The following is a 21,778-nucleotide window of genomic DNA, read 5'->3' on the forward strand; positions in this document are numbered from 1 at the left end:
TCTCTCTCTGAAGACAAGAGTGATGCTACACAAATTGCACCAGTGAAAACAATTTACTGCTAGTTTAGCCACAGTTAGCAACCGAAGATAGCTTTCTGTGGTTACCTCTGATTGAGATGTTATATGTCCTTCTTGGACTTCTTCACTTGATAAAAGGACTCTTTCCACGGAGGAGCACTGTCATATGAATCTTGGGTCAAAAACTTCCAGCGGATGCATAAATCAAATTGAATATCACTTCTGCACATTCAAGGGGGAGGGGATAACAGTTCTTTTGGACTTACACTAATCCCAACTTTTTCTTGATGCCACGCATTCCTCATGGCTCTTAACGATCTTTGAATGAACTCACGCACATGATTATAGATACTGCATTGAAAAAAATTGTCAGACCGACGAGCTAGCGTTCGTCCAAAGATAAAAACGGTGCTGCATTCCGTAAGTCTGGGTTAGGATTTCTGGTTGAAGATTTCATGTCATGCTAAAATCAACTGCTCCCCCAAAATAATACTATGAGGTTCAAATTTTAAAAAATGGTTGAGGGTGCTGAAGCTCCCCTCTGCATTGAACTGTCTCCGGGCAAAATGTGCTAATTGAACCTGTAAAGGAGCTCTACTTGGATCTCAATTAATTAAAATGCATTGAGATCCAATCATTAGTTTATTATATTCCCTTTTGTTAGCTCACTAACTTGTTTGTTTGCATGCCTATGAACCTATACCAAGTGAAGTTCGGCCCAATATTCTGCTTTCAACCCAGTTCACAAGCTCGAATTAGATCCCCCCCCCCAATTTTATGTAACTTGATAAATGACAAACCCAGCTCGAGCTGTGCACGAGCCTAACTATTTTGATTTGAGCCAAACTCAAATATGTATCAAGGTGGAGCCTAAGTAAAAGCCAAATGTGTTAAGTTCAGGCTTGCTAGTGTTTTGGTAGGCTCGGCTCGTTTCCAGCCCTATATCAACTAATATAATTATATCAATGTCATACCTGAGCCGATGCCTATTGCAGGCAGCAAGGAAAGCCACTAAACCGTGGAAAATACTCCGGAGAGCACGAAAAATCTGATCAAAAGAAACATAACATATATGCATACATTAAAAATTGCAAGAAGATCAAATATGCAAAACACTAGTAATCAAGCAGGTTTCAGTTGTGCAGCAAACTACCTGAGAGAAAAGGTCATTCCAAAGGGAACGCCACATTGAAATCTCAACTGTGCTCACTGTTGACTGAACACTCCTTGTCACCATAAAGATGCTCCTTGTAGACATCCACACATCTCTAAACAAGGCATATAAGAACGAACTTGAGGACGCAAGAATACGGCAGAACCCCAAGAGCAGCCTAAACGGAGCGTAAAAAAGTATCCATGCTACAGAGTATACAAATTTTGTGGCTGGAAGAAACAGATCAAAAAGATCAAGAATGTGTAGCTGTTATGTAGAAATGGTTAAAGTGATTGATGAAAGTATGTGTCCTTACAAACATTCCAAGCTACATTGAACAAGTACCACACCGGCAGCAGGAAGATCTCCAAAATGTCACCTATCATCGTGAAGGAAGATTCCACCACTGCCGAAATCACTGAGAAGAAATCCTGTGCTACTGGTGTGAACAGATTCCAAAGGGGCAAGAAGAGTTCCAAGACCTCAGCAAAGGGCCGAGCCAATGGCATAACACAGAATGAGAGGAAGGAGAGAATGGTCCTTGTTGCAGTGAGGAACCATTTCATGGCCTTTTGGAAGTTATGAAGAAACAGCATAGTTCCTAAATACTGAATCCTTGAAGTCATTTCCCATGCATCTATCCAGTCGCAGAGGGGTCCGAACATTCTAGAAACTGTCGCCTTAAGCAGAGGTACATTCTTGTATAAGTCATAGAAGCCAATGAGGACAGTAACGACTGAGATAAGGACATATAAGCCTCGTGCTAGAGGGCACATCCATGGTCGGTAGAGCCGGCAAAATCCTGGGTAAGACTGCAGGAAAATAACCCATGATGGAAGTCCAGCTTCAAGTAGAGTGAGTAGCCTTAGTTTTGGCATTATTATGTCCTTTAACTTGAAAGGGAGATAGGGATCACTGAACTTGAATAGAATCAAAACATCACGATAGATTGTGACCTCGATTTTTTCTTCAGTGTCACTTACATCAGAGGTCTTCGAACAGATTCCATTCGGTTCACTGTTTGCTTCTCCAGAGCTAGAAGCGTGCTTAGCTTCATAGTGACTAGAGCGAAAAAGTTTGCATCTTCTGGGAGGCTCATTGAGGGTAGGAGACACACGGTGTGTGTCATTTATACTCTCAGTTGTATCTGGACACACGCTAGGTGTATGCTCCAGAGTGCCGGGAGTTTCACTCCCAGCAAGTGTAACATCACTAGTAGTTTCGTCCCCATCCTCATCAATAATCGTCAGGAAACTTTCTTCAGAATCATAGTAATCCTCTCCTGAAATAACCTCAAACTGAGTGCTGCTACAAATTAACTTATAAAGCATTATCACATTCATGTGTTGTGTTCTTCTAATTCTAAACATGCTAGAAAGTAATAGAAAATGGATCATGTCCTTGGACAATCAATAAGCATGTTTATATTATACAAATTTTCACTTTGTAGTTTTGTTAGAAATGAAGGATCGAAAACAAATGATGCAATGAGAACTGGAGAGGATTTGTGATAAGCATATAAGATAGGAAGCCCCAACTTAACCCAAAACCATGGTCAAAGATAAAGGGTTGACTCCCTATTATATGTTATTCCACACTTTCGTGTGAAACCGATGTGGGATCGTATCAATCCATCCCTCTTTTAAACCGGACGTCCACGGACGGCACACGCCGGGTGGCAAACCCAAAGCCACGGGCCCACCATCCCCTTTGTTGCCCTTTTCCTTCGGGCCCACATTTTTCAGTGGCACCCCTTTGGTCACACCTACGGGTAGCCCCTTTCCGTAGGACATCCGGATCCATGTTCACCGCACCAAATTGATAAGCATATAAGATAGGAAGCCCTAACTTAACCCAAAACCATGGTCAAAGGTAAAGGGCTGACTCCCTATTATATGCTATTCCACACTTTCGTGTGAAACCGATGTGGGATCGTATCAATTTGCCATGTACCTATGAACGTTTTATCCACCTAAAAAATAATATTGAAATGATGCAAGAATCTAGAATGCAGTTCTGGCTATGACAAATACCTAATGTGACTTCCAAATGCTCCTTCAGCAGAATATGTTCTTCCATCGTCCCAGGAAACCATGAGGCTATGCTCCACACAGCTTGTGCTATACTGTCGAATTCCCATCTTCGCATAATCTTAGCCTCTATTGCAAGTGATGTATCTGTCTGAAAACGACAAACACGAAACGAGAAACAAGATTTCAGCCACCTTGTTTCGAAATGCAGTAACTAAAGTTTTCTCTGCGGTCACTACCAACCTGAAGATCATTATAATAATTGATTCCACGAACATTGCTCCACACAACCTCAAATACAATGAACCCATACAGACTGCTCTGTATCAAGCCATTTGCAATCAATGAGGTTGTAAGCTTCTTTACTGGACGCAAAGCATCCTTCCTGGATCCAACCACAGCATCGATGACATGGAACCACTCTCGGAGAACTCTTAATTTTCTGGTAGGTGGTGGGGAAGAAGTCTGTGGTTCTGGAAGTTCTTCAGTTGTCATTCTTTCCTTCTTGCCCCTTGTGTTCGCGAATGGGGACAACCTGGACTGTAGAAATATGAGAAGTACTTCTGAGAGAAACAGTTTTTGAGAGAGCTTATGTTAACTTGATAGCGCTAACTATAATGGAACATAAACTTTTTAGCAACCTTAGTGACCATCCATTGCCACCAATGAGTAGGCAGAGGCGCAAGATCTTTCAACCATGGCCTATTGTCCACCAAGATATAGAAATTCCCACTCTCAGATGCTAGAAATAAGTGGAGATGTGAAAGGTAGGCCTGCAGATCCCTGCATAAAGCATTAAACAGATTACAGCAATGTCTAGAGAAAATCTTTCAGAACATTGAGTTAGGATGAACACACACACACACACACACAATGTATCCAAGGAAAGGTAGTCACTGGTGAGATTTTCCTCATTTGCATATTCATTTATCAGGAATTTTGAGAAATAGGTTTCCATGATCTAGTTGAATGATTTAGATTATACACTAGAGATTAATGTAGACAAAATTCTCCTCCTTAGCATCCTACACACTAAGTTATATACTGCTTTAGGGAACTACAAAAGCTTCAGAAACCCCAGGAATTCATCATATTTTCTTTAGAAGGAAAAGGATTTCTAGATATTCAGAGCTCTCTGATCTATTTTCATAAACTTTTCCTCTCTTCATAATCATAATACTATTTCCTTAATAAGACCAGAAGGCTTTTTTAAAATCAACACGAATGGAATACCATTCATGGAAAAATCAACAAAAAACAGCTTCCAAAATCCAAATTCGTCCACAATGAGTTCAATAAAACAATTAATTACCCAATCTGCAAACTCGTCAATGGAAAGACGCCCCGCTCCTCTTCCCCTTTCGCCATTACTCCAACAACGATTCCTCAATCCTCGCTTCTCCTTCAAAGTTCCTCCTACAACCACAAGTTCAACAACATTCACATTGACAGGATTGAAAAACTAATTGGGGGAAAAAAACCTAAAAAGGAACAAAAAAATACCTGAATAAACAAAATGCGGTTCGATTTCAGGGTATTTCCATAAGACTATAGCTTGGCACGAACGATCGGAACAGCAAACACCGATTACAAGCTTCATCAACCTTAAATCGAGAATCCAGAGAAAATGGGGGGAATTGATCGGATGTTCAGCTACGCGATCGAGCAATTATCGGTTTTTACGGTGTGAGCTGAATCAGATGCCGAGAATCGCAGCTTCTTAGCTTCGGCAGAGGTAATGAAGGTCTGCCATTAATGTGTGTGGAGAGAGAAAATATAGGAAATGAAGATTGCGTGGATTTTGTAGAGAGAGAAGTGAATTTATTTGTGGATCGTCGGAAAATCAGCGACACGTATCATGAGAGAGAGAAGGCGTTCATGAATCAAACCGGTAGTTATTTTAGAGAGAGAAGGCGTTGGAAAACTGAACCGGTCGTTAATTTAAAGCGAAAGAAGAATTTTCCCGCGCGATTAGTCTATAAATATTAGAGATTGTCAATTAGTAAAATTTAAAGGATTATCTAATTTTTAATGAATTTCAGTTTATAGCCTCAAATAAATTTTTTCCTAGCATGAATTCTGAAAAGGTTTTGAACATTATAGTAACATACAACCAATTTCAGCTCGTTTAGTAAAAGTGTCGTTCTATTATCATGTAAAGATGAAGATTTATGACTGTAATATCTGATAATTTTGGTTGAGCAATGAATACACTTTCACATAAAAGTAGTACCAAATGACTATTTTTAGATCTTTGTCAAATTTGTTGAATAATACGTCAAAATCTTCGTCTTGATATGATTAACAAATTTCATACATTAATCGGAAAAACCTAACAATGTTGTTGTGACTTGTGCGCATGTGCAAAACTAATTTTGGACTTGCCCATTAGAATTTTTCTAAAATTCATATTTTTTGAAAATGAAAAAACAAAATTGAGACTGAAAAATGATGAAATTTAGAATTCTTCTAAAATTCATATTTTTTGAAAATAGAAAAACAAAATTGAGACTGAAAAATGATGAAATTTTGGTCTTTATACTAAATGAATCCATGCGTATTCACAATTTGCTCATAAATATAGTTTACAATAATTATTTCATCTAATTATCTAATTTATATTCATTAGCTATCTATGTAGAACAATAATTACATCTAACTGAATTCACACTACACCACAACTACACTAAGACCAATTCTTCTCTAAAATATTGTTCTGATTTTGCAGCCACAGCTCTTGCTGGTCCTTCAAATTCTGCTGATCTCCGGCGCCGTCGGCACCTTGATCGGAGAAATCAGCCCAAGAAGCAAAAGGATCATTTTCAACCGAACCCACATTCGGATTTTCCGCAGTAAACGTCGGCGCCGCCGCCAATTCCATCAAATCCTCTGTAAAAGGATTGAAATTATGATCAACCGGCGCCTGCGATTGCGGCGCCGCCTCCGCCACCTCAAACAAGAAGAGATCCTGTTCGCCTCCGTCATCGACATTCAGGGTTTCCGGGAACGCAGAGAAGGTGTTTGTGTTAATGTCTGTGTGAGGCATTGGCGTAGACCTAGTCGGCATTGTTTCAGCTAGCACAGTTTCCCAATTTTTCGATAGCAACGTCCCCAATTTCTCCCTCCGCCGGGGTTCCAGATCGTCGTCTTCGTCGTTTTCCTCCACGGACCAATCGTCTAGTGACATCAGATCGGCGCTACCAGTTACCGGCAGCGATCGGCTGGAGTCAGTGTCGCTCACTCCGAACGCTTCCTCGCCCTTGAACGTTGAATAAGCCTCGAGATCAATGGAAATGCCACGGCTCTTCCACGTCCCGGCCGCCTGGATCAACTCCTCCAACGAGGGGGCGCCCAGGGACTCGGACCCGGCCTCGGACCCCTCGTTAGAGACGGCGTCCGTCGCAACTGAGAAATCCGACTGCGCGCCGTAGCTCTTTTGCACGACGGACCTCGTCCGCATCGGCGCCAAGGCAGCTGCCTGCTTCACTGCCACCGGCGTCGGGGCAGCGATCTGGCTCATCGCCGCCGGCTTGCTGCCTAAGGATGATTGATCTTTCAAAAATTCTTGAAGAGATTCGATCAATTCCTAGGAGATCGTTTGCACGGTCGGATATTCGGAGATTCTTCCGATGCCTGAGCTTTTGCAGAGGCTGAAGAAAGCTGAGACTTCTTCAGATTGCTTCACAGCTTTCATGCAAGTTTGAAAGGCAATAACACAATTTTGGTATTGCAAATGGAAGAAGCTACCAAGAATGAGGGAAAGCCCTTCGGATATATCTTTGTCAAGATCGAAGCTTTCCTTGAGCACGGCGTAGAGTGCAACGTGGACGAGCCGGTTCCCTTTCACGGACCCAGTCGGCCGCATGACGATGGCCCGATCGAGAAGGCGTTGCCAGCGCGACAACTTGTCGAGGAGCATCGTTGGCTTCATGTCCTGGATGGGCTCGGTAGAGTTGATGATCTTGCTCCGACTCCGTTGGAAGACAGAGGACGCCCCCTCAGCCCCCTCCAGCGCTGAGGCGCTGGAGGTTCCCCGTGAGGTAGCACTCGAGGCACTCGTCGAGGTAGAGGGCGAAGGCACAGACGAAGGAGGTGAAGTCCCACGGGCTTGAGTTGGAGTCGTCGCGGAAGCTTGAGAGGTTAAGGATCTTGGCCCCACGCTTCATCGCGTGGAGGACCTCACGCGGGAAGTAGGGGTCGCTGTCCTGGAAGATCCTGTGGACGAGCATCAGGGACTTCAGGGCAACGATCCAGTTGCGAGTGCGGCCAATGCGCTTCCCGATGGCCCGCGCGCATGCCTCTGCGTGGATCTTGTTGGAGGACACGAGCCGGAGGACCTCATAGACGTATTTTTCGTCGACGGGGACATCATCGTGGCTCGTGGCCTTCAGCACGGCTACCTCGAGGCTGGAGGAGTCCTTGCTCGAGACCTTGGCGAGGCTGATGCTTGTTTGGTCTTTCACGGCAGCAATGGCCTTCTTGAGCTTGCTTGGCATTGTGGATTCGAGAGAGAGAGAGAAAAGAGAGAAGATCGTTGTTTTTGTGAATATGAGAAGACAGAATATGCGAAGACGAAGCCCGGAAAAAAGGACCTTGATTCTTACAGCATTAAGGGCACCAACAAAATCGTCAGACGTATTGCTTTTTCATTCTTGTTGCTACTTTTTTTTGCCGTTCTTTGTTTTATTTTCCTGTTTTGGGGGATTTAGGGGCTCAATGCTTACTTCCCAGTTCGTTTTATGCTGCTATTGATCATAAAAAATTGATCTTGGGTTCTGATTCTTCCTTGGTTTGGGTTAATTTGGTGCTCCAGCTTGGTTTTTTTTGAGAATGTGAATGTTGTAACTGGATGTTGGAGTTGGTTGACAGTTGATTTTTGTTTGAATTATGGAGTTTTGGAATGCCCGGTTTTCTGCATTTGTGCCCATTGTTTATATATGTTGCACTCATATGTCTTGCAAAAAAAAGTAGTCTTTTTGCAAATGTGACTTGGGATTATCTTGATGTGTGTATTGGTAGTGATCTCTAATTCTATAAGTTTAATGGTTTATATATGCAAACACTTGCACATTGTATCTTGTATCGGTTGGGATAAAGTTTTGAACTTTGTTGGACTAAAGAATGTGGGTGTTTTTGTAGCGGGAGATTGTGTGTTAATGAGACCATCCGACTCAGACAAGGTCCCGTATGTGGCCAAAGTGGAGAATATCGAAGCTGACCATAGGAACAATGTGAAAGTGCGTGTGAGGTGGTACTACCGCCCTGAGGAATCCATCGGGGGCCTCTGGCAGTTCCATGGCGTGAAGGAGCTCTTCTTGTCCGACCACTTCGACGTGCAGAGTGCTCAGACTATCGAAGGCAAATGCATTGTGCATAACTTCAAGAATTACACCAAGCTTGAGAATGTCGGCACAGAGGATTACTTTTGTAGGTTTGAGTACAAGGCTGCGACTGGAGGGTTTACTCCTGACCGTGTGGCTGTGTGAGTATTAAAATTTGAATATTCAGTGAATGAATAATGAAAATTGAAAATAAGCAAATAAAAATTTGTTTATCTAATGTTCTATCAACTTACCGTCTGTGTTATTTTGATAGGTATTGCAAATGCGAGATGCCTTATAATCCTGACAATCTCATGGTTCAATGTGAGGGGTGCAAGGACTGGTATGGCTCCTGATTTAACTGTTTCACTTGATTTTTCAGCATTCTTAGAGCTCGAATGACGTGAATTACGAATTTTGGGTTTTTCTAGTACACTGTGATTCATGAGTTGTAGTATTGCATTTATTTAATCATTTGTTGACGCTTTCTTCAAAACAAGATTATTTGTGAAGATTTCTAGAGGTGTCTGGTAGAAGAGCTGGATGACTTTTTTTGGCAGCTATCGAAATTTGAAGTTTGATTAACTCATTGCACTGAAATGTGGAGATGATAGATGTATAATAGTTTTGTTTAGCTTCAAACACTTCATATGTCGAGAACTTGAGCTTTAAACTGTTACTGCGCGTTGGGTGAAGTATGTGTTTGAAGTATGTGTTTGCTTTTGTAAAATTGTTGACTGAATACAATTTCGAGTCTTGTAACAAATCTTCTTTTGAAGGTTTCATCCTTCGTGTATGGGAATGGCCATTGAAGAAGCGAAGAAATTGGACCATTTCTTATGCTCTGATTGTTCATCCGATGATGATGCCAAAAGGTCATTGAACTCTTTTCCAGTCTCACCTGCTGATGAGGGAAAGGTAAGAGATTCTTCTCTATTTTGAACTGGAGTGAATACGATATTATGTATTGTGGCTTTCGAATATGTTTATAATACGACAACGGTCAGAAGATAACCTGGATTTATTCTCGATTCAATTTAGATGTAGACAATGATAGCTAGATAAGGTCATTGTGCTATTTGTCGTCAACGACCAAAACATCCTGTTTGCAATTTGTGCACATTACAAAATTAGCCTTTCCACTGATGAAATTCATGTTCTGAAGTTAACTTGGCGAGACTGCATTTCGATTTTCATTACTAGGTGGAGCCGAAGCGCAGAAAGAGGTGACACGTTGGTCCGGAGGCATCAACGAGGCTGTGCCCATTTCTTGCATAGCAGCACATAGTAGCTCTAGTATAGTTGTTGTATCAAGGAATTGTACAGTGCCCATTTTTTAGATGGCTTTTTACACAATAAGAAATTAATCTTTTTCCACTTATCTTTTTTGAACACACGCACAATCATGGTTTATATGTTCATTTTCCACAATAACTTTAGATAAATAAATAAATAAAATAATAAATTAGATTTCATATTTATGTAATTTGTAAAATAACTAATATTAACAATAATTTTATGGTATTTGAATAATACAAAACATATAATGTTAATGTGAACCAAATAAAAATAGTGTGCACATAAGGTATATAATACATAGATACAATCTGGACATTTTCACATATGAAACAGCTTATACTAATAAACTTGATCCATCATGTAGAGCGAAAATATGATCATTCAAAATCTGAGAAGTGAACTTGTTTGTATTACTATATCCATAACTTATCACTAAACGAGACAATGCTAAGAAGTCAGGTTTGAGGTTTGAGGTGAACAGTGAGGTCGTCCATGGTGGGGCACCCGAGGATCCGCAGCTCATGCTCGTTCGCTAGATGTAATAGGCAAATGAAGCACAAATGAGTCGAGATGTCATTAATCGATGGTGCTGCTCTGCAGCTATCTGGGAAATTAGCCAATACTTGCTTGAAGGAGACAGACTCTTCCTGAAATAGTTATTCAAGTTTGTGTTACTACAAATGTGATGGAAATAACGAGTCTCTAAAATAGTGTAAAATCTAAACTAGTTTACCTCAACTGGGCTTTGATCCAGGTGTTGTATATGGCTCCATAGTGTTTCCTTTAGCGCGTGAACATCAACTTGTTTCGATGTTTTATCATACTGAACCTCAATCTTGCTCACCTGAGTACGAATCCAGCCGTATTTGAGAGAGAGAGATGATGCATTGGTTACTACTACTACTACTACTACTAGTAGCTAATACAGTCTGATTAAGAGATGGTGATAGACAAAAAAAACCTGTCGAGGTTGAGAAACAAGGGTGCTTGTCTCTTCAACATCGCAATGAGCATGTCCATCATCTAAGCCACCACCAAAATCATCTCCATCATCCCAAGATGCAGTTGCTTCAAACCCATCTCTTTGTTGATTTTCAATATCTAACCACAATAATTAGTGTCTCACGCATGTGATGAAAGAGATGAACAAGCAGAGATGTTTTCTTATGGTTGGCTAGGGTACAAAGCATAATAGTAAAACTTACCATGTTTCTTCGTTCTAGTCCTTCCGAGGCACTGCAGCAAAAAATACAACAAAATGGTTATTATTGTATTGTCCTGCGATAATGGAAAAGGTTAGTAAGCTACATGAGTCGTTGTAAGTGTACCAAAACATGAGGTAGCAAGAAAAGCTTCACAAGATCCTCTGGTTGGTAGTGACAATCTTCGGGAAGTCTGGTGTTGCAAGGTGCTCTATTTGCTGGAAGTAATAAGGACTTCGGATTCTTTGGAGGATCAAAGATTTGCGAAATGTCAGTATCAATAGTGTTTGAAAAATCAATATCCAAATCTGCTTTCTTGTTTTTTGCTTTCTTCAACTTTGGTGATCCTCTTTCCTCAGCTGGAGCCTCAGGTTCTGCAGAAGAAGTCAGCTTTTAATTTCAAAGCAAGAGAGAAACCGAAAAAGAAAACCAGCTCGGGTGCATGGTGAAGCCTAGACCTTTTGTTTTCCGGAATTTCCAGTGATTGGGACCTGCCCAAGAATTTTGCTTGGTTGAAAATCCCAAACTTACAAACAAATAGCTATCAACCTCCTCGGATCTGTCATCCTCATCGGGGTCATACACATATGACTGTTCGTCACCCTGCAAAGTGATGCATGCAGTCACATATTTTTCGTTCTGATAACTTGAAATATGCAAAAGAAGGTCAGGAGGTTGAAGCAACAATATATCTACCACATAGGGAGCTTCATTCTGGCTAGGGAACGTTGTGTCCTGATTATCAGTAGCCTGGTCTATCACATTTGCTTCGTCATCATGATCATCGTCCCAAGCTCCGTAGCCCCCAAACGTCTCAGCAGATACACCATCATCATCATCCCTGTCGAGAGGTTCATTAACTTGCCCAAATGAAACTGACTCAGATTGTCTTCGGTTATCTGTGTCCAATTGATTAACTATAGCCATAAGGCTAGGAGATATTTCAGAGCTGCTAAGCATATCCGACACCATCCGCTCAATGCATTCTGAACAAAATTAAACATCAAAATCAACAGGCATCAAGTCCAAACCAAACATTTTTATTAAAAGAAACAGAAAAGGTAAAATCCTTGCAGTAAAATCCAGCCTCCAGAATTACCTACCACTAGCAAATGACAGATCAATAACTTGAGCACCCTCATCTCGAGCCACGGGAGATGAACACTTCCCAGGTACTTCCAATGAATCAAAAAGGACCTTGCAGTTACCATAAACTCTAAGATTGTTCAGCAACAGACCCTTTGCTCCACCTTCATCGAATTGTGCTGATGTCTGATGGTAGAGAGGATCCACCGCAAATGCAACTAAAACAAGAAAATGAAAGTCATGAGCACATGTAGACTAACACACACACCAAATGCCATTCAGAAGAGAGACAATAATAACACCAGATATTATGACTACTGATTGATAAAGTAATTTATTAGAAACCACTAGATGCAAGTCATGCAACTCACCATCAAATTTCTTTACATTTATGGCGGCAAAAGATGACTCCAGCGTTGATAAAGGTGACAACTGCATTGATAAATGCCAAATGTACAGGTTACTCAGATAACGATGTACTTGATCAACTGCTTAATACTTCATATTCCTTTTTCATCTCTCCCAAAATTAAAGTCCATTTCTAGTCAATGGTACAAAAGTTTTTTGACACTTAAGCCATTTAAAAATACTTTAGAAACATATCTACATAGGTGTCAAAAGGAAAAGTGAACTATCTTTGCAGGAGTACAGAATACAAGACAGACAATTAACCTTTCTCCCTTGCTCTTTCTTCTCATCATTTTCCGCTTGTCCAGCAGTGACATTGCCATCCTCGACAGCATCTGTATGAATAAAGTGTTAGGATTTAGGAAGCATAACAAAACCAGATGATACAAAATGATGTGAATTCGGTATCAAATGTTCTTTTCTACTACATTTGATCCACATACCGACAGTCAAACTGGAGTAGAAAAACCTGAAAAGAGGAGGAAAACTCATAGACAATTAACAAAGGAACCATGAAGGTATGTGAAAGCTCACCTTTTTCATCTGCATGCCCAACCCGATTAATTCCTCCAAGAACTTTATATGCCTCAGAATGCACAGAATCCACTCTCATTGAATAAATCCTAACCCCAGCTTCAAGTGTACAACTAGCCTACAGTAGGTTATACAGTTTAGGATACAGATACTAGTGACTCCAAATAACATTAAGAAGGAAAATCCAAAGACAAAGCATTCACACATTCAAGAAAATTAAGTGGTTTTTGCATCCTAAATTGTATGGATGAAGAACATTCAACAGCAACCAAGAATCATATTTTTCCTCAAAGGCGATGATAAATAAATTGCACAGCTTTCTCCCCACATTCATGATCGTCGTCAAGTTACAGAAACTAGTTACGATCATTGCACAAATTCCACTTGACCTTTTGACCTGTTCAACTTAATAATCATAATCATGTTACAATCCTCTTAACCTATGTGATGGACTGGTTTTTCTTACTTATGCTTCTCTTATTCTTATTTTCAACGTTAATTAACTGATGTTTTAATCCAGAACACTTGATTAAACAAAACTTCAAGTCTTCAACTCTCAAAATGTTTTAAAAAGTGATGCTCAACTTCTCCCAATCACTGAATGCTTGTGCAATGAATTGCCCAAAATCCAATGCACTATCAAAGCATATCTCCAAAAATATGCAGCTAATAAAGTCATTGCAATTGAAATATAAGATCAAATACAAACTAGGGATTTAAAACAAAATACCTTTTGGAAATTGGTTTCAGTGTCATCTTCTTCTTCGACCTTAACAATCTCGCAGAGATGATCAATCAAATTCAGCTCCCACGTATTTTTCTGATTAATTTTCTGCACGCCAGAGATAAATACAAACGACAATTACAAATTAATTTGAAAGATTTTAAAAAATCATAATTCAAAATAGAAAAGAGCGGACATTTTCGCTGGCTAGTTTGATGCAGTTGTGGAATAAATCGAGGATCTGTTCTTTCCCAAGGCACGAATCGGCCTCAGGCGAAACGGAGGTGGAAACGACGGTGGGCTTGCGGCGGATGGCGGCGGCACGTGCCGCACGTGCCTGAGCCCTTTCGAGCTTGTCGTCGTTGGAGCCAATTGCAAACTGCGGGCTCTTAATTGGGGAAAATGCAGCTCTTTGCTTCGAAATTGGGCTTAAGGCTTCCCCCATTTCCGGTTGCAGACGGCGGCCGGAATTCGTAGAGAGAGAGGTTAACGAAATTCTGTTTTTTCCCTCCTTTTCCAAAGGCATATAAATAATTACACATTAATTAATTGTGAATAATTAGTTGTAGTAACAATTCAAAAAAAATTACAGTACTTTCTTCCAATTCAAAATTCCAAAAGAAAAAAAGAACTTAATTAATTGCTCCAAATAGCGTTGCTATTCCACGTTAAATTTTAAAAATAGAACAATGTTTAATATTTTCATTTTAATTAATTGGTCCAAATAACGTTGCTAAATTCGACGTTATTTTTTAAAAATAGAATAAAAATTAATATTTTCATTTTTTACCTTATTAGGAATAAATCCAAAATCATTCTCAATCTTGCTTTATTTTATTTTAGTAGGTTATAGTTCATATATCAATAATATATGAACTACAAGAATGAATATACACATTACAAAATCAAATATTTATACAAGACACAGACACATATACCAAAAAACAACACTTGAATGAATATACACATTACAAAATCAAATATTTATACAATGACAATCCAAATACAGACACATCTTCCCTACAAGAAACAGACACATCTTCCCTAAATCAAAATAATTTTACACAATAAAAAAAATACTTTTTTTTGTACTCCCAATATTTATTTACCAACTTATGCTTCAAAAACAATAATAACAAAAAAAAATTAAATAATAGGAGCAGTATAAACAAAGATCAAAACTAGTCCAATTTAAGGCACTTCTGTTGCAACCTCAGCAGCAATCTTGCCTGAACTAATGCTTGTACTTTCCTTGAGATCTTCTTCCCCATCAAGCTGAGGTGCAACATAGTTCTGCACCTTGTACCTATGCCTCATTGCAAACAAAAGAAACACCAAAAAATTCAATATCCCCAAAAGTGCAAGCATCCAATAGAAGTTATCCAACTTCCCTCTATTGAGGTCACTCATTAGCCACTTCTTGTTCGTCATGCTGTCGACCAGCGTGACGAGCAGGCTACTGACGAAGAAGCCCATGGACAGGGTGCTGAGGAACAGCCCCGTGCTCATGGACTTCATCCTCTCTGGGGCCTCTCGAATAAAGAATTCGAGCTGGCCCACGTAGGCGAAGGCCTCCCCGGCCCCCACTAGGAAGAACTGGGGCACGAGCCAGAAGGCGCGGATTCTGAGGCTGTCTTTGACGAAGGCGTCCCTCCTCTTCATCTCCACGAGGGCCGAGGCAGCCATGCCGAATACGGAGAAAACAAGGCCTATCCCGACCCTCTGGAGGGAAGACAGGCCTTGTTTCGTGTGGGTGACGCGACGGGCTAGGGGGACGAAGAGCCTCTCGTTGAGGGACGTGAAGAGGAGGATCGAGATGAAGAGGAAGAAGGAGAAGCTGCCGGCCGGGATCTCGAAAGTGCCGATGTTCCGGTTCATGAAGGTGGCTTGCTCAATGGTGAATGTGTTCATTTGGGAGTAGACTGTCCAGAAAAGTATGCAAGTGGACCAAATTGGTAGGAGCATTACAACCATCTTCACTTCCTCAACTTGAGTAACGGTTGCGACTTTCCCTGTCGTCGCGCCTTTGGCTCCCCCGGCCCCTGTGTCGGCCTCGGTCACCGACGCCTTGTCCAAACACCTAATATTGCGACAATTTCAAGAAAAAATCATACTTTTTCATAATTGATATTCTAATAACTCCCATGTTTTACTAAGAAGTGACATGACTGTACTGACATGCAGCAGACTACTTGCTGCCCGCTTTCAGTTCAGTCATGTCTAGGATTAGTAAAACAGGGGAAATTAAACAAAAATAGAAAACTCTTTACCTAAGTTTATTCGAATGAGGAACTGTGGCACAGAAGTACTCATTCAACATGTCAGGTTGAGGAGGATACGGGAGTCGCCTCCTCCTCCACGCAGAGGAGACGACGCGCCATATCACGGTCAACGGGCTCCCCTGGGGCTGTTTGTAGCGGTACAAAGCGGTTCCCGCTAACAACACCCCAACCGCGATGATCATAGTCCCGGCCGAGATCCCATACCCCCACCCTCTCCCCACATTGTCTTGAATGTAGACCAAAACCGTGACGGCGAACAGGGACCCGAGGCTAATGCAGAAATAGAATCTGTTGAAAAAGTATATCATCGCCTTCTCCTCCTTCGGATCAGACGAGTCGAACTGGTCTGATCCGAAGCCGGAGACGTTAGACTTGATGCCTCCTCCCCCCAACGCGATCGTGTAGAGGGCCGTGTAGAGCATGGCCAGCTGGCGCCCGTTGGCCTCCACGCACGGCTGCCTCCGCGGATCCGTGCAGGAAGGAGGCCTCATGCTGGGGATGGTGGTGGCCAATGTCAACAATGTCACACCCTTCAATAATCACATAATCCAAATGAAATAATACAATGTTAGATTTATAAAATTACATAGAAAAAAAGTAGTAGCAAATTAGGACATGACTACTTTGATTCTTTTCTTACCAAAGCTGTGACGGATGCTGCGATCGCAACCGTCGTGTAACGGCCGAGTTTGGCGTCCGCGACGAAGCCTCCGAGGAGGCCGAGTAAATTGAGAGTTCCCATGAAATTCGTCACGATGTTCGCCGATTTTGCCGACGAAAGATGCAATTCTCCGACGAGGTAGGTCACGAGATTCATCGATATCCCCATCACGCAGACCCTCTCGGAGAGTTCCGTTCCTGAACTCAGAAACACGGGACGAGACTCATAAGTCAAGACTATTTAATGTAAAAGGTCAATCCTTTATGATTATGGCTAGATTCTATAGGGGTAGTTAGTCTTTATAGTCTCATATTGTTAAATAGGAATTTTATCAAAATTTCTGACTTCGCCACTGCTTAACTATAACTGCATGATATATGGATTACCTAAAATGAGCCCCGCTGCCAGCCAACCACCCGTTTTCGATTTGTCCACCGGTTTTCCTCGAAAATCCACCATAGCTCCTTCATCTTTGCTGCCATGATTATCAACCAAAACCTGCGTATTTCCAAACATCAGTTTCACCATTTTTGCACAAAGCATATATACATATATATGCGTAGTGTTACTTACCATTGCAAAGAAGGAGATGAGAGAGTGGAAAGGGAGGAGAGAGAGAGAGAGTTGGTATTGCTGAGCACAAAAGGAATACAATAAAGTTGGATTGGAATTGAATGATTGGGAAAAATACTAAGTAGCAAATGTGAAGAGCAAATAAATGAAACTAGTACATTTGGATTTTGGAGCTATTCTTTTGTGGTTGAAATCCTACACAACTAATCAAGACATTTTAATAGATACAATGTATTTATCTCTATATCGATTCCACTTTTTTTTATTTAATTATTTTTCTTTGATTGCCAAAGACAATTCTCTAGCCATGGTATAAGCAAAAATCACTTTGTATACCATCAGTGACGGAGTCAGGATTTTTTTATTTAAATGTGAACAATAATTACATGATCGATCGTAAACATAAAAGAACTCGGGGCCGAGAACGTGGGAAGATTGGAGAGACTGGCGAGTAGTGACAAAGAGAAGATTTATTTTAATTTTTTGACAATCAGAGTTTCTCTGTTTCTGTCCCTTAAGATATTTTTATTGAGGAATTAAGGGATTAAAAATTGAGTAAGTCTTAAATATTTTATAATATTACTATTTTGAGAATACAGTCTGGATCCGGCGTTGTATGCAATAACATGTGAGTGATGTAATTACGACAAATATTGGCTATATAAATTATGGCTGGAATGGGGATTTTAATTTAGAAAATATTGGGACTAGAAATTATCTAAAAAGTATTCGATAAAATCTAAATTTACTCAACCATAATTGTTACGAGCATAAAGATTTTTTAGGGAACTATTCTTTGGTCACATTTTACTCATTTTTCACACATACAACGCAGGCTTCTTAATTTGTCCCTTTTCAAGAGATGATATTGACAACTCTACCAAATACTATTGCAATAGTATTTTACATTGTGTTTGGTTTAATAGATTTAAAAGATTAATTAAGGCTTATGAATATTGTTTTTTATTAAATATTGATATTAATCGTAGAACAATATCACATTGTAAAGAGTTATTCAATTCTCACTATTAATTACTCATAATTAGATGACATAGACTTTCTAATTATCTCTTGTTCGACTGCATATTACCTTAAAGACTTGGCTCGTGATAGTGTATCTCAACATCTTCATAGTACTGAGGTGATGTTCGGTTCATTATAATTACACTATGGCTTCTGATTATACATCTCATCATCATCCATATGACTAATCTAATCCTAGACGAAAACTATTGGGGCTTATCGCATACTGTATCTCAATATTATCTTGTCTAACGTACTGAACGCCACCTAACTATGATTGATTAGTTAGCCACCTAACTAGTATCGCTCACGTGACTAATTACTAATCTAAGAACCAATTCAATAACAATTTTGATCAACGAAATTAAGGGGCTAAATTTGACGATTCAAATGATTAGATACGTGATCAATTAAACCATGAGGTGCCAACAAGATGTAGTGTGTATTGTCTAATCCCAATTATGGAAATTAACATTGATTGTATTATACTCTTCAACTACCAATTGTAACCATATATATCATAACTATCTACTCAAGAAAAAGAGGAAGGAGTTTGAAGGTAGAATACAAATATAGAAGTTCTATTATTTTGGGGTACGAATATAGGATTCGATATTCACATTTTCACCATGTTCTTGCCTTGAATAATAGAAGAAAAAACGTGTTTTTGGAATGCGATTGATACTTAACCTTGCATCGTAACATGCGCATGTTTCCCAACGTGATTTTTACTTCATGAATTATTGTTTGGTTTTATTTTAGCCGATTTGGATCTTTTTTCATTTATAATGAAAAATCTTGAAGGCACGTAGTTGTATCTCTATTTACTTACATTTTCAAAGTGTTTACTTATTCATCGATGCTTCTTGGAGATTGCTTATAATTTACTAAAACACTTTTACTATGAGAATGTAAGAACGTAATTGTAATTGCTTATAATCGCATCTAGGATTTAAATTCTGGTTCTCATCCATCACCGATATTCATAACCTAAAGACAGAAATTTTTCACTATTAAAATTATTCACATTTGAATCTCTTCCCTCTTCCATCCATCTTAACTTGGTATATATAGCATCTATGCACTTTAATACAATCCAATATATGCTCTTATAATAAAGTAAATAAATGCAAATGATATCTCGTGTTGGTTTATGATTTTATTTCAAAATTGTCTATTACTCCTATTATACATTTGACAATTTATCATTGGAGGCCCATATTGGGCTTAACCAACAACTAATGGGCTTTTAGTTAGAATAAAACGGGCCCATTTAGCCCATTGCTATTACAACGATCATACCCAAGTCCTCTTTTAAATGGTACTTCCATCATAATTATCAGTTACTACTATTTTACACCCCCATATAAAGTTGAAATTTTAATAGTTAGTTAATTATATCTCAATAATATTATTAGGTTTAAAAATTCTTGATAGACATGAACACAATTTAATAGCAGTAATTTTTATTTTTTACTATGTATTAACTTTATTAAAGTATTAATTATGTTTATATTTTCTTGCATTTGATATGAAGTCTCCATTTCTTGTCTTTGATGTTACAACCACTGTCACGCCCGCATTTTCTAAGGATAGAAAACACGGTTGATCGCGACTAGGGGAGGATTAAAGAAGCGGGGAAGAAAGGGGTAAACAACACAACTCAACCATAGCCCGAAACAAATGGGAATAGCTCGAATAAAATCAGAGTATCTCAACAATCAACAACTCAAAATGAATACTATCTCAACGATACAGGAACTCAAAAGAAGAACAACTACTTAGCGGAAGCATTTCGAGAGAAGGAATATGCCATGTGTGAAGACATGACACATTCTACACACTTAAATTTCTTCAACGGTCTTGCTCAACACCCACCGCACCCGTCACGCTCAACCTGCAACTTTTTAAAAAGAAATGCAGGGCTGAGTACTTGATGCACTCAGTTGACTCATGCCGAAAATATTTTATAAAAAGTATTTATCATGCCACCATTGAGTGACCTTGGGGTTTTAACTTTAGAAATCGCCCAAGACACTAAAATCATTTCCATCGTAAAACTCGTGACAGCAGTCATTTTCCTATAGATGTCTACCATATCTGATCCATTGATGACAAGGAATGTGGCCACATTCCAAGTCACTAGACTGGCCGACCCAAAAGACGGCTCACGATCTCCATAGGTGTACACTAGCCTGAATAGGGACTCACTCCCTAGACAGACCCGAATTCGATTATCCATTGATGGCAAAAGCCACATCAGATAGGTTCCATAGAATAAAACAAAACACGGCATGACAAATATTCATATCATTTTCACATAAAAATATACTTAGGGCATAGCCCTTATTTAAAAAGAAAGCCCACCTCGCTTGCTCATACCACACAATCACGACTTTACGCAACCTTTTACTCTTGGTACCCTCGTACGTGCAACAACCCTTGTCAATATCACCACACAATCAGGTTTTCCATTATTACAATTATCATGCATGTCCTATCGTTCCTTTCATCGTTTTCTTAGATTGCCCATTCCCGAACGTTCATCAACATAAGGAAAAACATGCCATAATACTTCTCAACGTGTTACACATAATCATGCCATAGGATACCTTCTTAAATCATACATGCATCATATAATTCATTAAAACTTAGCAACAAGTGATATTTTCACCTAACAACAAAACTGGCAGAATTGCGCGGTTGGTTTGTAAAAATCATTTAAAATTCATCCGGTCTCCGTTGGGGCTGAAACTTTTCCACAATACAGTAGACACATAAAATATCATTCAATTAAAATTCCACATCAAAATAATCTTTTTAGGTCGGTCAAATCGAAAACGTAACTCCCTGGTCGAGAAAAACAATTTCTGGCAGAACTGCGCAGTCAACTTCAAAAATTCACCAAAAATACATCTTTTGTCCAAATAGGTTGAAATTCACACACCACACAGAAGACACCTTAAGGTTTACTAGAAAAAAGAATCGTATAAAAAGGAGTTCGTTTGGTCAGTCAAACATGTGTCGGAACCTACTGTCCGAATACTACAGATTTCATGCTCCAAAATTCGAGTTATCCTAAATGAATGCAAGGAAATCAAGGCTGGGAATTGATCGGTGATTACCTTCTTAGGCGGCAGAAAACTCTCTTCTCCAACTCGGTTCTTTCTCTAAATTTTAGTTCCTGGTTTTCTTGGTATTGAATTTATGTATAGAAAGATCGTGGGATTGATTGGATATATATAGGCAAAACTGATAGATATTGATGGATTTGGTGGTTGGAGAGATTTTAGGGAGTATAGATATGGGGAAATCGTTTGGTGATATGGTTTAGAGAAATATATTTGACCAAGTCAACTAGGAAAAAATTTAATTAGATTTATTTGATTTTTTTTTTCTTTTTTTTACGGGTGTTACAACCACCATGAGTCCATGATCATGCCGTCAGATACCATATCTTCACC

At 39.7% G+C, this 21,778-nt stretch overlaps 4 protein-coding genes and 1 pseudogene across 5 annotated transcripts; 1 reads left to right on the forward strand and 4 right to left on the reverse strand.

Annotated features, from left to right (window-relative positions):
• Positions 1–98: 98 nt before the first annotated feature.
• LOC121755993 lies at positions 99–5,052 on the reverse strand. The gene is made up of 7 exons (XM_042151449.1): positions 4,705–5,052; positions 4,514–4,617; positions 3,843–3,984; positions 3,445–3,741; positions 3,205–3,352; positions 1,488–2,453; positions 99–1,401 (listed from the first exon to the last, which is right to left on the reverse strand). Exons 2-7 carry the CDS (start codon positions 4,567–4,569, stop codon positions 1,118–1,120), a joined length of 1,893 nt encoding a protein of 630 aa, XP_042007383.1. The 5' UTR covers positions 4,570–4,617; positions 4,705–5,052; the 3' UTR covers positions 99–1,117.
• A 738-nt stretch (positions 5,053–5,790) lies between these two features.
• LOC121754239 lies at positions 5,791–7,697 on the reverse strand (annotated as a pseudogene).
• On the forward strand, positions 7,697–9,903 carry LOC121754240 (chromatin remodeling protein EBS-like). 2 transcript variants are annotated; one of them, XM_042149612.1, is made up of 5 exons: positions 7,697–7,836; positions 8,341–8,683; positions 8,797–8,865; positions 9,302–9,440; positions 9,726–9,903. In XM_042149612.1, the coding sequence occupies exons 2-5, from the start codon at positions 8,358–8,360 to the stop codon at positions 9,750–9,752; spliced, it is 561 nt and encodes a 186-aa protein (XP_042005546.1). In that variant the 5' UTR covers positions 7,697–7,836; positions 8,341–8,357; the 3' UTR covers positions 9,753–9,903. The 2 variants fall into 2 exon arrangements, with proteins under 2 accessions (XP_042005546.1, XP_042005545.1); XM_042149611.1 differs by lacking the exon at positions 7,697–7,836 and having other exon boundaries at positions 7,844–8,683.
• Positions 9,904–10,036: 133 nt separating this feature from the next.
• LOC121754051 (condensin complex subunit 2-like) lies at positions 10,037–14,282 on the reverse strand. Its single transcript, XM_042149381.1, has 13 exons — positions 13,972–14,282; positions 13,782–13,883; positions 13,052–13,169; positions 12,782–12,852; positions 12,481–12,541; positions 12,127–12,327; positions 11,720–12,009; positions 11,482–11,626; positions 11,150–11,397; positions 11,027–11,057; positions 10,783–10,922; positions 10,555–10,665; positions 10,037–10,468 (listed from the first exon to the last, which is right to left on the reverse strand). The coding sequence occupies exons 1-13, from the start codon at positions 14,218–14,220 to the stop codon at positions 10,277–10,279; spliced, it is 1,959 nt and encodes a 652-aa protein (XP_042005315.1). The 5' UTR covers positions 14,221–14,282; the 3' UTR covers positions 10,037–10,276.
• Positions 14,283–14,708: 426 nt separating this feature from the next.
• LOC121756247 (protein NRT1/ PTR FAMILY 6.4-like) lies at positions 14,709–17,455 on the reverse strand. Its single transcript, XM_042151741.1, has 5 exons — positions 17,292–17,455; positions 17,105–17,216; positions 16,698–16,915; positions 16,046–16,587; positions 14,709–15,855 (listed from the first exon to the last, which is right to left on the reverse strand). The coding sequence occupies exons 1-5, from the start codon at positions 17,292–17,294 to the stop codon at positions 14,967–14,969; spliced, it is 1,764 nt and encodes a 587-aa protein (XP_042007675.1). The 5' UTR covers positions 17,295–17,455; the 3' UTR covers positions 14,709–14,966.
• Positions 17,456–21,778: the final 4,323 nt, after the last annotated feature.

The sequence above is a fragment of the Salvia splendens genome, chromosome 11 (assembly GCF_004379255.2).
Source record: "Salvia splendens isolate huo1 chromosome 11, SspV2, whole genome shotgun sequence".
Classification (NCBI taxonomy): Eukaryota; Viridiplantae; Streptophyta; class Magnoliopsida; order Lamiales; family Lamiaceae; genus Salvia; species Salvia splendens.